Raw genomic sequence first — 18,742 nt, forward strand, 5'->3', positions numbered from 1 at the left:
TCATTGACTAAAGTGCCCCTCTGGCCTTCCCTCTAATAATAGTTTTATCGTTATAGTTTTTATTGCGACAGATGCTGCCGTTAATAGATAGATCATGATAGATAGATATCAGATTTAATAAAAATCTATAAACAGCGATCTAAGGCTGCAGACATTCGTCTATGAAACAACAACCTTTCGACCGTGAGACAAAAACGCCCTTAGCTCTAGACTCCCCGGACCAATGTGTGTCAGTGTGAATTGATAGTGTGGGTGGAAGGTGGCTGGGTCAGTGTAACACTGTTCCAGTGGAGAGCCTGTCACTCTCCTCCCCCGAGCCCCCCCTGTCATCCAGCAGAGAGGGGACCCCGGTCCCGAGCTCCAGAAAGTAATTAGCTACGAGGTGCTGGAGCCTGGGAGGGCGTTCCGAGCCAAATCCCACGGATAGATTAGCATGGCATCACCGGACATTATTCATTGACTCCCACGAAAGAATTATGTTTTAAAATGAATCCATGAGGACGGTTCTGCTGCGCGGGGGCTTTGCTAAAAGTTTGACATTACCTTTGTAACCTTGAGGCGTGAGTGAGGGAGTGTGTGTGTGTGAGTGTGTGTGTGTGTGTGTGTGTGTGTGTGTGTGTGTGTGTGTGTGTGTGTGTGTGTGTGTGTGTGTGTGTGTGTGTGTGTGTGTGTGTGTGTGTGTGTTTGTGTGTGTGCGTGTGTGTGTGTGTGTGTTTGAGTGAGTGTCTCTGTGTGTGTGCCTTTGTGCGCGTGTATGTATGTGTGTGTGTGTGTATGTTCTACTTTCATGCAGAGGTCTTTGCAGGCCTGGATAATCCTAGACACTCCAGGCGCTACAGAGAAGCCACCACAGTGCACTTCATCCCCCCCCCCCCCGAAAGGAACACCCACACACCCACACACACACACACACACACACACACACACACACACACACACACACACACACACACACACACACACTCAGACGCATCTTGAGATTTCCTCTTATTCAACACCAAAAGATAAAAATTCTATTTGCAGGCCAAGTTATACACAGAGGGGGGAATAAAGCAAATCACAGCCCCTTTCAGGCTAGGTTGTGATCTGCCAGTGGCCCGAGCTTCATCGCTCACCCATTTCACGGCTGCATTCCTCATTCAACCTGCCGCCTAAACATAGCATCCAGCCGCCCGTAGCAGCGTGAGGTGCTGACATCCACTACGTCTCCTAGTGCGCCCCCATTGGTCCAGACGTGTTTCTATATCGGGCCATGTGAGGCAATCTGGCCGTGGCCTACTCTACTGGGCATCCCCCCCCCCCCTGCCTCCCCGCTCCCGCGTCGCAGGAATGAGCCATGAAATAACCCCCGTTCTGAAAGAGCAGGGGCCTAAAGAGAGGCCTCACATTATAACTAAAGGTAGAAAAAAAAAAAATCAGATAGGGTTTCTTTTTTTCTTCCTCATACCCCAGTTTATTTTTTTCCCATGATGCATAGCACTCCATTATCCACTCTGACATGAGACATTGTTGCAGTGGCGTGACCGGGGTTGTAGTGTTAATAAAACATCAGTCTTGTTGGAGCAAAAAAATGGGCCAGTAGGAACACAATAAATGGGCACAGCAGTTATGACCAGTAGTTAAAACACAGAAACTCTTGGGAAACGGAACTAATTCTGTGGACTTTTGTTTGTGAGTGTGTTTGTGTGTTTGCGTGTGGGTATGTGTGTAAGTGTGTGTGTGTGTGTGTGTGTGTGTGTGTGTGTGTGTGTGTGTGTGTGTGTGTGTGTGTGTGTGTGTGTGTGTGTGTGTGTGTGTGTGTGTGTGTTTATGTATTTATGTAGGTATGCTTATCTTGCATATGAGGACTAAAAGCCCAAAATACAATCTTAATGGCTTACATATCCTCTTATCCTTATAATCTGCTATTGCGTATAGGAATAACACAGCAGGGGGTGTGCATGTTCAAACATCGTAGCACGCAGACTGAGGCTGCCTCGAACATGTGTCCATTATAACCAGGGCAATGTGTAGTTCCATTTCAATAGCTTGGGTATGGAATCACCTTTATCTTAAGTCCAACATTGGTCCACGGAGCCTCGACAGCCACCATCATCTTACCTTCCACCCACGGTTGGCAGGCGGACTGGAGGATCAGGGTTCAAATCTAAGTTGAATCTGCACTTCAGCGCCCTCCTGCAGACCCGATTGACAAGTCACGCCACGCAAAGTCTGACAGGACTATTGATTATCCTACACTGTGTAAAGGGGGAGGGGTGTACACCTACAGATCCCTTTAGACAGCAGCACATGCACACACTGAGAGACAGGTCTATCCCGGCTCAACAGACCTAGGGCGGTAAAAGGGGAAGGGTGTTGATCTGTGTGAAGGACAAGGCTCCGCAGGGGTCGGCTAAGGTCAAAGACATCATGGGCAGAAAACACATCAGAGAATAAGACTGATAATGAGGTGTCAGAGAAACAGGAACTGAAAAGTAAAAGACAAGGGGAGCAAAGTGCCATCAGAGGTGAGTGTGGAGACGCTGCTGATTCGATGTGTCTGAGAGCAGATAACTCAGAGACGCCTGGAACAAATGTCAGCGAAGATGAGGGTAGAGTGAAGGAAGGACATCGGAGGAGAGGGAGGGTGAGGAGGGTGAGGAGGGGGAGGAAGGGTTCGGAGGAGGGACTGGGTGGATCTCAGAGACGCAAAGAGGGAACAAACAACCGCTAAGATTGTTCCGGAAATAGTTTTTCGTTTAGCAGGTTAAAGACCAACCAACAATTTACCCTGAGTGACAACTCAATTAGAAGGTGTGTTTTCGGGGCTAATTGTCCTCCCCCTCCTAGGAGATTCGTCCCCCCTGGTTGCAGAAGCATCTATCTTTTAGGGGACAAGAACACGCAGGGAACGGGATGATCTTCAAAACTCGCTCTTCGTGTACGAAGTCAGACATAGAATTTGATCGGTATCTTGCTAATATCCATTTTTCAAAAACACAATGATCTGTTGGGTTCTTGACGGGGAGATTAGGGACACGTGCCTCTTATCGTCCAGAACAAGTCGGCTCCCATTATGGACCCATGGATGGCCAGGCTGTGTCTTAATTAGTCTGACTTGCATAATGGGGCAGTTGCATAATGGCAACGATAGAATCGCAGCTGAAGAGCAGCCAGGATACTATATGAGGCAGGAAGCTGCAGTGTTCATTTTGGCCACTTGTTTCTGTGTGTGTGTGTGTGTGTGTGTGTGTGTGTGTGTGTGTGTGTGTGTGTGTGTGTGTGTGTGTGTGTGTGTGTGTGTGTGTGTGTGTGTGTGTGTGTGTGTGTGTGTGTGTGTGCCTGTGCGTGTGCGTGTGTCTGTGTGTGTGTGTGTGTACTCGTGCATACATTCATGCGTGCACATGTGTAAGTGTGTGTGCATTTACATCCCGGTACAGGATGTGATGGGATGTTTTTGTGAGTGTATGTCTTTGAGTGTGTGTGTGTGTGTATGTGTGTGTTTGTTAGTGTGTGTTCAATGAGTGTGTCCAAAATGCCATGGTCCTGACTGGGTCCCCGTACACACGTCATCCACTAGAAATGCTAGCATTCATATTGTATGAAACCTGATCCGCTGAGAGAAGAGGAGTCACGATTGGATCTGGTAATGCATCACAGCATCAGATCATACGGGCCATGACATGGCTAAATTGAATTAAAGGTCAACAGACCACAAGAGAATAACATCACAGATCATTTGCACAATTTTTCATTCACAAAGAGATGGCATGCAGAGTTTAAAATGGTTAAAAAAAATTAGATCCTGTCATAGGTGCAAAATCATTTAATCATTGACACAAACTCTTTTAAAGCAACATTAAAAATGCAGGTCTGTGTAGCAGTTCATTGAAAATAGATGAACATATTTTTAACACACTTCTGCATTGCATGCCTCCACTGCACCAAATTGTGAATGATCTATCTATCTGGAGAATTCACAGGCTCTTAAAAGTCCATCCAGTATATTCTATGGGGAAGCAATCAAGGGAGAGGTGAGAGAATTAATGAAGAGAGAGGCCCATCACTTCTTGTCTCAGACAAGATTGCATTCGTAATTTTTTCAATCCGTGTTTATTTTTTCCCTGAGTGCATAATTGTTTTGTGCGAGAATGTGTTGGAGTGTGGCTTGCCAGAGCAGAGCACTAAAATGCCATAATTAAATCCATACTTCATAACCCTGTGTAACACATCGCCACCTCTCAGAACAGGATTACAACTGTTCTGTACCAAGTTCATATTAAAAAGAAGTTTACCCCCCAATAAAATAACAACTTTGCCACTAATACGAACAAGCGTATTCACTTTCCGCACAATCAAATATAAACATGACATGAAAATCTTTGCAGAAGGACTACCCAACATTTGCTCAGTTAATCCACGGCTCATCATGGCGTTATGAAATAATCATGAAGAGCAACTGATGGAAAGCAACCCCGACTCCGAGGTCAGACAACACCCTGGTACCCTCATCCATAAAGCATGCCCTGTTCTATGGTCTGCACTACATATACCTTCAGTGAGGGCCTGGAGCCAGACATCACTATGGTACCCTCATCCATAAAGCATGCCCCCGTTCTATGGTCCGCACAGCAGATACCTTCAGTGAGGGCCTGGAGGGCGGCGTGGAGGGGCCCTCTCCCCCGCTCCCTGCTGAGCATGGAGGCTCAGGGCGGACCGAGGCGAAGGAGACAACCCTGTACTGTACCAGGTCCAAGGGGGAACACGTTGGTTAACAGGTTACAGGAGACAACCCTGTACTGTACCAGGTCCAAGGGGGAACACGTTGGTTAACAGGTTACAGGAGACAACCCTGTACTGTACCAGGTCCCGGTCCACGGTGAACACGTTGGTTAACAGGTTACAGGAGACAACCCTGCCGATCCAAGGGTGAACACGTTGGTTAACAGGTTACAGGTAACAGGTTTCCACAGCGCCAGAGAGAGAGAGAGAAAGGGTGCGAGTCACTCAGAGATGTGTTGTTTATAAAGAACCAACCCTGGGAATGGCACACACAGAGAGAATCCAAACACACATACACAGCCACACACAAAATATGGTATTTCTGTTGCACACATCTATGACACACGGGCATGCAAATACACACACACCTTCACACCCGATATTGGATTTTTGTGTCACCCATGTATGAAACCAACCCAGACCAACATTGGCCTGCTGCTGTGCTGGGAGTGGACCGCAGTTCCCTGACATTGTTTCATTGGTCGTCTGGGTCAATATGGAGCTTCCCTGCTGTGCCCACGTTATCAGAACGGAATGGAGAAAGTTTCAACACTCGATATTTGATTGAGTGTCGGAACATACTCTGTTTGCATGCATGTGTGAGTGTGTGCATGTGTGTGTGCGTGTTTGTGTGTGTTTGTGTGCATGTGTTTGTGTATGTGTGTGTCATCCCGCACATCTACAATGCACAAGAAGAAGCATGCACTCCTGCAGTGCGTGCTGGGTGAAATATCGTTTTGCTTTAGTGGAAATATTAAAAACAACATAGAGTAACAACAACTAACAGATGGTGTATGATTAGCATGGTTATTGCAAGGCAATCACAAATAAATACGCAATACACATGCGATTCACCTGCAAACACACACACACACACACACACACACATCACCTAATACATGCACACAGATATTCTGAGATTTACTAGCAAATGCAACACGCACACACACACACACACACACACACACACACACACACACACACACACACACACACACACACACACACACACACACACACACACACACACACACACACACACACAAACATCACCTAATACATACACACAGATATACAGAGATGGATTCGCACACACTCACCCACATACACAAACACACACATACATGTACACACACACACACCCACAGCCAGGTGGCTATTTTATACAACGGCGCTTTGCAGACGACGTGGAGAATAGATGACCATGGTGGGAGATAGCGGGTACATACAAAGAGATCAGGATGAAGGGATAAGGGAAGACAAAGGAGAATGAAAATAAATAGTAAATAGGCTTATGGGATAGGATAGGTAGAGAAAGCATACAGAGAGAGAGAGAGAGAGAGAGAGAGAGAGAGAGAGAGAGAGAGAGAGAGAGAGAGAGAGAGAGAGAGACAGAGACAGAGACAGAGACAGAGACAGAGACAGAAAGAGGAAGAGAGGGAATGGATACACCAACTTGCCAATAAATCCAAAGTACCAGGACGAGGTAGGTAGAGAAATGTGAGGCGAACAAAAGGGAGATACTTCGCGGATTCATAAACAACATTAATGATTCGACACGTCGGCAAACCCAGCGCATCTGACCCAGTATATCTGTCAGCCCAGCGAGGAGGTTTCGCTGGGCTTCTCGGGCCGGCTGGGTTTTGTTCTGCTGCTCTGCTGCTAGGCTGTGTGTCAGCTATAATTTTGAGAGCAGACACAGAGCACAGCAATGCGGGAAGAAGAGAGACACAGAACAAAGTAAAAGAAGAAAAAAGGGTGAAAACCTGAAGCAAATGTTGAGTTTAGCCTCCTTTGTACAAATGTTTGAAATAGGATATTTTTGTCCTTCAAAGTCACTATTGAATCGGATCAAACAATAATATTGTGACATGTTTCCCAAAGCTTCAAGCATTGATGGCCAATTTTGAACAAACACTAATGCTGAGTATGTGCTGGCTAGTGACGGTACGCAGTTGTTGTTGTGCGTCAACATCTGCATAATATATTGAAGGATAAAATAACATGAGGCTTGATTCAATTAATTTAATCTTGCCCGCGCTCATTTTTGACTCTGATCAGGTCATTTTAGGAAATAAAGATACCTTTTGACAGCCATTTTCATGTTATTGTCGAGTTCCCATTCCGAGGAGAGAGTCACACCAGTACAAGTATGCGAGGCTAACACAGCATCACTAGAGCAAAGCATGGCTAGTTCATCATCTCTGAGGTGAGACTTACATTAGCCGTCAGCTAGAAAAGAGTACCAATCTTCTTTCAAGTGCATTTTTGAAACCGGCCGAAAACACCCAGCAGGCCGGACGTCCACTGCAGCAGGGGCAGCAGCTGGTCTCTTTAGCCAATGTGTGAACGCTTTACACCCTAGCGACACCCTGCTCCGCTGCAAACCCTAAAAATAGCGAGAGAATCGCTTCTTCTCAGCCTGGCAGTGAAGGCAAATTAGCCTCATACCTGCAGGTGATCCTCTCTGGTCCCTTCTGCCCTTCTGCCTGCTTCCTACCAGTGGCGACGGACCCGCTTACTGATGAGGTCTCCCTGTTCAGGTCGGGGAGCCATCGCATGAGCAGGGATGAATGTACGACGTAAGTCATCAAGCACTGCAATTTTGCCTGTTTTGGGAGGGGGGGTTGTCTTTTTTTCGTGTCAGACAGAGAGTAAAACACGCTTATTACGTTTTTCACACATGCACACTTACACAGACACACACACACACACACACACACACACACACACACACACACACACACACACACACACACACACACACATGCACACACACATACACACACACATGAACACACATGCACGTACACACACACACACACACACACACACTGTTTGACTGAGGGATGGGCTGTGCTATTCCCTCCTGGGAGACAAGAACCACTGCAGGCATCTGAAGCGAAAAGTTCAGGATAAGAGAGGCAAGATACTTAAAAGTAGATCTTTGCACACATAAGGATACTGGACAGACACACACACACGCATATGCACAACCATATGTATGCACACGTGCAAACACACACACAAATACACACACACGCATGCAAACAAACAAACAAACACACACACAGACGCATATGCACACACCATCCGTATGCACACACACATACTACACACACACACACACACACACACACACACACACACACACACACACACACACACACACACACACACACACACACACACACACACACACACTTCAGACCGATTTCAAACAGTGTATTCAGACATTCCGGGTCAAATGAAACCAAATAAACCTTTCTGCTTCAGCCTGTGTGAGTTATTCTCTCTTTATTCCTGAAATGTACCCACTTTCTCCCTTTTACCCCATGGTAGTGCCTCCTTGTTCAGGTCTTTCTTCACTTCAATTTTCCACTCGTTGTTTTGATCATTGTTATAGTCACTGAAAAATCGTTCTGGTGGTTCTTCAAGTGAAAGTCTTAAATAAAACCAAAAAAATAACCCAGAAATTAAACTGTGCAAAAATGAAGCAATTACTATGGCAAAACATCTTCAATCTCGATGCCGAGTGCTCAATTAATTAGTTTCTTTGGGAATTTCACTGGGATTTTTCCCATCAATGTAATTAAGACTCGGAAGCATTACTAATTATTGTACATAAAGCACAAAAAAGAAAAGAAAAAAGAATTGGTTGCAATTAATTCTGGGCCTGGTAGTAATGGGTTCTTGGTTGCCAAAGGCAACCAGAATTAGGCCACTGTCAACCAATAAATGCAGCCGTGTTTCCCCTGCTAACAAACGCTCCCATGGAGCTCTGGGAACCCCAGGAGCACTAACAGTGAAAAACAAGACCAACTGTAAAAAGAAAACACTCATTATCACGTTATTGATTATTTGTTAAAGTTGTGATTTTGTCACAGCTAGGATGTAAACATTTACAGGTTTTTACACAGGAGTTAAAATTATATGAAATATCCCTCTTCTTAACATGAAATTGGTGTCAATCATTTCAACACACTAGGCCACCATAAGTTCCCGATTGGTAGCAGGCTTTACAGCCTCTAGTAAAAGACCATGTCTTCCCCTGTGAACCAGAATGTCACTAAAACGTTTAAAATATCGATTTCTTTATTCATTTTACAAGGCACATCCAGAGAATAATATTTATTTCGAACAATTAGATGCGCCTGTATAATAAAGTAAGCCATGCTTAGTTCCACATGAATAAACTCAGAGATGAATTAAACGCAGACACCCATTCTGTGTATGTGTGTGCAGACAAACACCTGCATTCATGCATGCAATCATTATGAGAGGGAACAAGAGAGAGGGAGAGAGAGTGAGAGGGTATGTGTGTGTGTGTGTCTGTGTGTGTGTGTGTGTGTGTGTGTGTGTGTGTGTGTGTGTGTGTGTGTGTGTGTGTGTGTGTGTGTGTGTGTGTGTGTGTGTGTGTGTGTGTGTGTGTGTGTGTGTGTGTGTTTCTATGTCTGTGTATGTCTGTGTGTGTCTGTCTGTGTCTGTCTGTGTGTGTCTATGTGTGTGTTTGTGTGTGTTTGGTTGACTTTCAACCCGTTTTGCCACAGATTGTGAAAGGCCTTACTGCTATTATTGCAGTTTTTCTTTTCTTAACAAATCAATACAAACGCAAACTCTAATTGCATCTTACTGCACCTCTTCAGTGAACAGCATCCGTAATATCATCCAGACACTCTGATGTCCCCGGGGACACACAAGGACACACAAGGACACACACAGATACACACAGCAACACACACGCATACACTCTAATTATCCCCCATCCACATCATGTTAATTATAGGGAAGTAATAACATGCGTGAGTGGTTGGGCTACCACCGCCACACACGTGGACGTGCACACCCACACTCACACACACACACACACACACACACACACACACACACACACACACACACACACACACACACACACACACACAGAGCACAATCGCACAAACACACGGACACACACACACTCACACACACACACACACACACACACACACACACACACACACACACACACACACACACACACACACACACACACACACACACACACACACACACACACACACACAGAGCACAATCGCACAAACACACGGACACACACATGCACGCTCACATAATTTTTCAAACACGCATACTAATATCCCAAAAAAGAATACCAATACACACTCCAGTTCATTTAAAGTCAAATCAATGCAGAATAGGCCGTTGATACCAAGCCAATCTCACTTCAAATAAGAGAAGCAATGCATCATTATATGAGGCTTTTAGATTTAGATTTCACAATCCTTGTGCCCTTGTCCTTTGTTGACCTTGCACGAGTCATGCAAAGTTGTTCCTGCGCCAGTCAGTGATATTAAGTTTTGCATGTGTGTGTGTGTGTATGTGTGTGTTTATATGTGTTGTCTCATGTATTGTCAACACATCATGGAAGAACGGAGTACATTGGGATGGCAGCCTCAACATCATCTCCTACCACCATATTCTCTTGTTCACAAGTTTGCTTTCTTTCTGTTTATTCTTGGTTTCTTCCATGACTACCTATGACCCGTCTGGGATTAATAAAGTGCATCTCTTATGACATCATAACTGATTTTACAGGAAAATCTAAGCAAATACTTTTCCCAAGTAAAATATATGAAAAAGGCGTATAATTTTCATTTAATTTTTTAAAGTAAGCTAAATAAGTGTCAAGCTAGGTTTATACTCCAATCTCATACACTTCAACAGCCACCAGGCCCCATCAGTCCTATGCGAAGTTACTGTTATCATTGGGCCTCCAAGGTCTCTCAGGGCAGCGGATGTCCAGCGGAGCCTGCCTCCCTCTTCCTCTCTCTCCCTCTCTTACAAGACAAATCCCCCCTAATCTACAGGATAAGGTAAACCAGCGGCACACTCTCACTGGAGTCCAGGGCAATCAGGTTAAAACGATACAGACAGCGATGGCAGGGGAGTGGTGTGTGTGTGTATGTATGTCAGCGTGCGTTCATGCGTGTGTGTGTGTGTGTGTGTCAACTAGGTCAGAACCACCGATCACATCCACACAAACTATAATCTCACGGGACATAAGAGAAACAGTTATTTGATGAAGAGGAAAGAGAGAGACAGAGAGAGGATGGGAGAGAGAGAGAGAGAGAGAGAGAGAGAGAGAGAGAGAGAGAGAGAGAGAGAGAGAGAGAGAGAGAGAGAGAGAGAGAGAGAGAGAGAGAGAGAGAGAGAGAGAGAGAGAGAGAGACAGAGACAGAGACAGAGAGAGAGAGATAGCTGTTCCTAGTGTGAGAGAAGCTCTAATGAGTGGCAGAGCTAGATGTTTGGAGCTGAGAATCCCTAAACATTTTTTGTCTTTGATATGATTTGCAAGGTTTGGATAACCATCGTCAAGCTAGAGCATTACGCACACATCTGTCTGACCTCAATCTCACTCCGTCTTGTCAGGATGGCAGGGAAGCAACAAGATAGAATTAGGATAATTCTTAGAAGGATTTGGCCACCAGCCAGCAGGCCTCTTTTTACAAGAACTCTGATCTAAGTAAACAAATCTGTTGGATCACTGATAAAAGCAGCCCGAAATCATATCAAATGTTTTATTTAAAGGCTGAAATCACCCACAAATAAATAAATAACCAGTCTTTTTAAAAACGTGTTATCCACATACCAACTGGATAAGACATGACTGCTTCACATTTATTGCTCTTTTATACCTCAGCCTCGAGGAGAAACCAAGCCAGTGAGCCCTGGCAGGGAATGCAAGGCATTGTGCGATATTGTCTTTTTTACATATCTATGAGAAAAAAGATCACTGTTGAATAAGAGAACAGAGAGGAGCCCGAAGAGAGAGTGGTCGTGAAAAATACGCGTATTGCCAGAGAAATCCATAGACAGGGGTCGTTGAAGAAAACAAAATACAAAGTAAGAGTAAATGGAAAGGCAACCTAAAATATGATAGATGTACCAGTAAAGAGGCCAGGCGGGAATAACTTTAGTTACGGAGGTTAAGAGAGAGAGAGAGAGATAGAGAGAGAGAGAGAGAGAGAGAGAGAGAGAGAGAGAGAGAGAGAGAGAGAGAGAGAGAAATCCCAATTCTACTCTCACTCTGTGTTCCAGTGTCGTTGCTAGAGCTCACACGCTGACACTTGGCTGCTTGGGGAGCTGGTTGGAGGGGCGGTGTGACAGCCAGAGGTGTTTCGCCCTCCGTCTGGACCGGGCTATATCATCAAACCGCCACACTTTGCTTTATGGGCCATAGAGTGTGATATGAATGTGTGTGTGTGTGTGTGTGTGTGTGTGTGTGTGTGTGTGTGTGTGTGTGTGTGTGTGTGTGTGTGTGTGTGTGTGTGTGTGTGTGTGTGTGTGTGTGTGTGTGTGTGCGCGTGCGCGCGAGTGCGTGTGTGTGTGTGTGTACAATGGATTAATGCTCTGGCCTTTTTATGTAGAGCAATGGAGTAGGGGTAGAAAAACATGTCAGGGTTAGTAAGAGAAAAGGGGGCAGTAAAATAGGATAAATAGGATTACCATCTATTGACAGGAAGGAGCAGCCTATGCGATAGAGCAGTGAGGAGTAATACTAGTATTATTATACAAGCGTATAATATCATATATACACACACACAAACACACACACAAGAACAGATGCAAACACAAACACACATACACACACAAGCACACACATGAACACGTACGCACATATGCAACTCGCAAGCAGTTCCGAACCATCGAAGTCTTCGGTAACAGGCCCGGCTGTAATTGCTTTTTGGGCAGCTGAACGTGACTGGTGCCTCTGAGTGTGCCAAAGCGTCCATCTTGTTATCACGTTGCTGGAACCGTTAGCGTTACCGTTAGCTATTTGCTTTAATGGGCAATCTGGAGCCAAAAAAAAAAGAAGAGCACCATGACCTCTGGAAGAGTCGGGTCAGGGTAGGCAGGCCAATTAACAAAAAAAAAGAAGGGGGAAAGAAATAATGATTGGACCGCCAGCTCACCTCCTCCCCAACAAGGCCAGCGCCTAATCAGGCTGTTTGTTGTCAGGAAGTAATGGAAGCGAAGGTCAACCGTTCTCCTTGAAGACTGAAGACTTGGGAGAAAATTAAGTTTGAGGAAGCTAAGAAATTAGTGGAAGTTACGTTCGGTGCACATTCTCAAGAAGGATGATAATGGGGAATAACAAACGCAAATCTGCATGATGGCCCCGATGCGTAAAACCGCTTAATTGTCTCATAAGTTTTCTCTCTGACATAGTTACGAGGTGGCATAACAATACAAAAAATGTCCTATCAGCCTATGAGCCTGCTTTGGTCTATTAGATTCACTGCGTGTGTTCGAGGCGGAAGCATTGCAAGAAAAGGTGGTGAGAGAGATGGAGAAAAATACAAACACGCAAATTGATTTAGTATGACATTAAGTCTGCAGGTAATAAACTGTGCATGTACGTGTTTGATACAACCACTGTATGAAAGTATACCCGAATCAGAATACACCTTTGAGCAAATTAAATCTCTTTTAAACACTCACAGCCCTGACAAATACACAGTTCCGCCTTGGTTACCTCTCCCCCTTGCAAAAAGGCTAATTAATATAGAGATATTGGATACAGCTCCGTGCACACTATAATTCAGAGTACGATGAAAAGGGGAGGGGCAGCCTCGGATGTAGGGTATGAAATGTATGTGTGTGTGTGTGTGTGTGTGTGTGTGTGTGTGTGTGTGTGTGTGTGTGTGTGTGTGTGTGTGTGTGTGTGTGAGACTGTGAGTGTGTGTGTGTGTGTGTGTGTGTGTGTGTGTGTGTGTGTGTGTGTGTGTGTGTGTGTGTGTGTGTGTGTGTGTGTGTTTCTGCGTGTGTGCGTGCCTGCGCGTGTGTGCATGTGTGCATGTGTGTGCGTGTGTGTGCGTGTATATGGAAGTGGGGTTGGGGGCCGAAGCAGTGAACCGGAGCGGAGCGGGGGGCATCATCACTTTGAAAATGAAATGAACAGAGATGGGACGTAGAAATAAAGTTAGGGGCCGGGATAGATAGGTCATCCTGAGCAATTATCCCAACGCATAGACAATGGCACAGCCAAATTCGCCTGAAGCATCGCAGACAGCAGCCACGCCTGACCCAGACAAGCCAGCTCCAATAGGGCTCCTACATCAGGATGCATCATGGGATTTTTTTGTTGCCAATACACCCCCATATTGACAGGACTCAAGGGAATTGTAGTACTGTGCTGTCAAGTGTAATGACAAATGATTTAATGTTGAATTACTAAACAACGATCAAAGTAACAATATAATTTGCAACTGACGTCACATTACACAAGCCCCGTAAGACGGTCATACTAGGGACATACATACACACATACTGACTTTCTATGTATCTCACACTGACAATGACACAAAATGACCATGTCTTTTACAACACACACACACAAAGAATTGTCATGTTTTACACACACACACACACACACACACACACACACACACACACACACACACACACACACACACACACACACACACACACACACACACACACACACACACACAAATAAACCCTCTACCGCTCTCTCTTAGACTCTCTTCAACTCTTAGACACACACACACACACACACACACACACACACACACACACACACACACACACACACACACACACACACACACACACATACACACACACACACACACACACACACACACACACACACACACACACACACACACACAAACAAAACGCACGTGCTAATAGTGTTGATTTATGTGAAAGTGAACCCTCCTTTTTACCACCCAGTCAATGTCGCTCACGGAGCATTGTGTGAATGTTTCTCCCTCCCTCGTTTTCTATTTAACTCTTTCTGTCTCTACTTCCCTCCCTATCCCCCCCCCCCTCTATCTCTCTCTCTCTCTCTCTCTCTCTCTCTCTCTCTCTCTCTCTCTCTCTCTCTCTCTCTCTCTCTCTCTCTCTCTCTCTCTCTCTCTCTCTCTCTCTCTCTGTCAAGTTGTCTCTCTTTATCTCTCTCCCTTGCTCTCTCACTCCCTCCGTAGCTCATTCTCTCTCTTTCCCTCCATCGCTCTCCCTTTCTCTCCCTCCGACCCTCCCCCTCTCACCCCAACTAGCTCTCTGCAGGTGAGGTGTCGTGGGATTCTGTAAAAGGACAGCACTTAGAGCAACCATCCATTAGGGTAATACGTCACTTTCACAGTAGCTCAGCCGCCAATGGACCAGCCATTACATCATAGTCATGGAGACCACGCCGTCTGTCTCTGCATGCGTCTGTCTGCTCGCTCGGTTTCGCCCTCTACTTTCTAAGACACACATATAAGCCTGAGCCATATGTGATGTATGATGTCATTTTATTAGTGAGGATAGCTTGGCCGCCGATTGCTGTGTGCTTTGACAAGAGGAAAACATTGACGGTAGAGAGTCCTACACGTCGCGTTTCCAAGAGCAAATGGCAAATCCGAATGCCAAAAGGACGAGTTGTTTTGTGGGCTAAAGCTGTGAAAACAACAACGCGTTTGTCTGTGTAAACAGTCAACATTCCCACCTATACACACACAAACACACACACACACAAACACACACACAGACACACACACAAACACACACACACGCAAACACACACACACCCTCGCACACCAAAGCAAACACACACACACACACACGCACAACTACACACACCGCACACACACACACACACACACACACACACACACACACACACACACACACACACACACACACACACACACACACACACACACACACACACACACACACACACACACACACACACAGAGGGGGCATTACTTCATAGCTGAATGAGCCCACCACTGTGGGATTTGATTAGTCCTGTGGTTGTAAGGGTTTGGCGTACAGTGAAAGGAGTTGGGCTTTTAGCCACGGTCTGGAGAGTTAACACTTCACAGTTTCCTCCTCGTCTGTTTAAAGTGTTTGTTGGAAACAGTTTTGCTGTCTCGGTCAATACAAAGCAAACTAACAGATGATTCTGATCCCAGAAACGCAGAACAACCAATAGTCACACTCGACATTATTGTAACCATGACTGTAACCAGGAGAAAAATTCTTTTACAATATAGATTCTGTTTGCCACCACCCAATAAGAAGAAAATTTCAAACAACATTGCTGTGCCTAGAATTGTGACCGTGCATGTTGGGTGAGCTATATTTTATGAGTCGTTGATAAATCAACAGCCAAAAGGCCCGTAACGACTCAATGACCCGAGTATGAGAGCTGACATATCTATATCGCTTTTCCTATTCCACATTGACAGGCTTTGTATTTTTTGCAACATATGCACGTCTCAATAGCCAAAGTGGTTGTGAGTTAATGATTTTAAAAAACAACAACCTTTGTTCAGGGTATTTCGGTCTTTAAATAACAAATTAGTAGTACAAACAAAAATGAGTTTGCCCTCACTTTCAGACATTCCTTCATTCAGTTCTTCTAATCGTGGATATCCGACTGGCCACTTTGTTTAATTGAGCTGTTGAGGGCATCAATATATTCCTCCTCCTCATACGGGAAACATGAATTGAGCTTCAACCCGCAGACACAAAGGGATGGGTTGGGAGAGGTGCTCTCTGTAGACAGAACTAGGGGTTGTTTTTATTATTTCAGAGCCAGCTGAGAAATGACTTTCACTATAGTGACGGCCCTGTCAGTTTGGGTATAAATATGAATGTGCGTGCGTGCCTGCGTGTGGGTCAATGTGTGTGTGTGTGTGTCTGTGTGCGTGTGTGTGTGTGCGTATGTGTACCCATGTGCGTGCATGTTTGTGTGTTCGTGTGTGTGCATGTTTTCTCAGAAGCATCACATTCCTTAATTTCATCAGATCCCCGCAAGTCCAGGCCAGAGTATTGAGGTTGCCATACACACACACACACACACACACACACACACACACACACGCGCGCGCGCGCGCGCGCACGCACGCACACGCACACACACTGGACAAATACAGAATAACCCCCTTTTTGTCTCTGTATTTGTCTGTCTCTCCTTTCGCTCACCCATTCTTTCAGTCGACAGCATATCGTTCCAACAGCAAAATTTGTTAAGCTGCTGCTTATCTATGATGTTACAATGCAGCCAGATGTTCTGGGTGTCACCAGATGATGCGTTGGGTGAATCTTGCCTAAATGATAGTTGTAGAGTATGGGTAATATTTTTGTAACGTATATGTGTGCAGAAGTGCCTATTTAATATAATAGCGCCGTGGGAGGCACATCATGTCATAAGAGCCATATTTTACTCCCTCTGTCTGTTGAATTTAATATAATGAGGATTGGGCAGCATCCTCATAAATAAGGTGGCAGCTCCAGATGCTACACAGGGTTCTGACTCGGCAGAACCCGTATCAATACCATAAGCACGCTACCGTCAGAGAACCAAACAACATCAAACTGAAAGTACATTGAAACGCTAGCGGGTTCATAAGTAGATTGCAGTCTTCGAGCCGGGGGGCCCTTGAGGAGATCAGAGAACGCATCCCCATCATGTAACTATAGTCTGTGTGCCTTTGTAGAAATACTCCTGAAAGCATTTTAAATTCAAAGTCCGCAACAAAAAAAAGTATTAATATTGTAATGAGATGAACGAAACAAAATTCCTGGTGTCCTGTGTTTGTGTTTGCGTTTAAGTGTGCGTGTCTGTGTGCTCTCAAAGCTGCCTGCTGCTGCCTCCACTGCCTTTTCTACACCGACGCTCATTAAAGCTAATGTCAACGAGGCGTCCACACCCCTCGGCGGTGATTCAACTAATGTTTGAGTTATCCTTCAGTAAACTGTGAATGCATTGAACATAGCCTGCTGTTTGCCACTTGGAATGCAGCGGACGGAACCAGTGCCCCATAAAGGCCTACGAGCTGCCTGCGATACTAAAGAAGAACAGCACACCTGCTTTAAAGGAGACGATGAGCACAAACTACGCGAGCAGAATTCTGTCAGCGACGCTACAGAGACGCTGATTGGTCCTCTCCTCGCTCAACACACCACTGTCACAGCAACAGCCAGCAGATCAGACAGGAGCAGGAGTGAAAGATGTAACACATCAATGTGTGGGCTCTCCTTTGGAAAGCTGACGTTTTGCTTTGACCCACGATTTCCTAACTTCCCAGTTTAGTTTTCTCTGTCTAGTTATTCCAGTCCAATCAGCCAGGTATCCTTGTTGCCTGCAGCAAGAAAAAAGCTGTCGACTATACATGTCCAACTTATTGGATATGTCATCTTATGTTTCAGCTTTTGAAAAAGAGCTGGCCACTGTTGCGGGCTACACACATACAGCTGTCACACAAGCATTTTGTGCCATTATTATGATATGACTTAGAATATGTTAACATGTATTGAAGGATCAAGACTAAGTTATAAGTCGCATGTAACGTTTTCACGTCAGGCTTCATTTTTTCGAACTTGACACAGCTAGAGGTGGTGTACGTGTACAAATGTAGAAATAAACAGCATCACTTTATAAAAAACAAATTGTGGTTCTGTAGGCTCAACAATCAACCTTATTCTATTCCAGAGTAGCCTACGTAGAAAAAAAATGAATGAAATGGAAAAACATTGTTTCGCCTATGTTATTATTATATTCTTCAGCCCATTCAAATACTGTTCCGTCCCTGTCCGCCTAATATGAGTTCTTTTAAAAGGTTACAAACGCGCACTTACCGTCCACAGCCATAGTGGGTCTCAGAGTGTATCTCTCCGTTGTGTCAGCAGGAGTCTCCCATGCTTCTTGTCAATGGGGGGAAATGTGCCTTTTGGAGCGCTAACAAATCACACCTAAAGACTCGGCGCTCGTCTACCAGCACCATATGAAAGCAACCGCGCTATTCCCGAACCATTTGTTGTGTTCGGGACGCCCGTCTGTCCGCCTGCTATTAAGATGACGCCTCCTTCCCTTTAGTCTCCGCCCCCTTTCCTACCTGACCGCCGCGAGACAAAAGGTCAGCTACGCACGAGCGTTGTACGTTTGTTATTCCCGCGCTTC

The 18,742-nt window shown here is 45.2% G+C and overlaps 1 protein-coding gene across 2 annotated transcripts in view; it reads right to left on the bottom strand.

Annotated features, from left to right (window-relative positions):
- samd10b (sterile alpha motif domain containing 10b) overlaps positions 1–18,742 on the bottom strand; it is a 47,684-nt gene extending 28,942 nt beyond the window's left edge. Inside the window, exon 1 of one of the 2 annotated variants that reach the window (XR_003977799.1) lies at positions 18,421–18,742. Coding sequence is in view for 1 of the 2 variants with exons in the window: in XM_030364949.1 (XP_030220809.1) it covers positions 18,421–18,433 (13 nt within the window). In the remaining variant the exon portion in view is untranslated. The remainder of the gene's footprint in view (positions 1–18,420) is intronic. The other variant, XM_030364949.1, reaches the window with a different exon arrangement.

Source organism: Gadus morhua, chromosome 1 (genome assembly GCF_902167405.1).
Source record: "Gadus morhua chromosome 1, gadMor3.0, whole genome shotgun sequence".
Taxonomy (NCBI): domain Eukaryota; kingdom Metazoa; phylum Chordata; class Actinopteri; order Gadiformes; family Gadidae; genus Gadus; species Gadus morhua.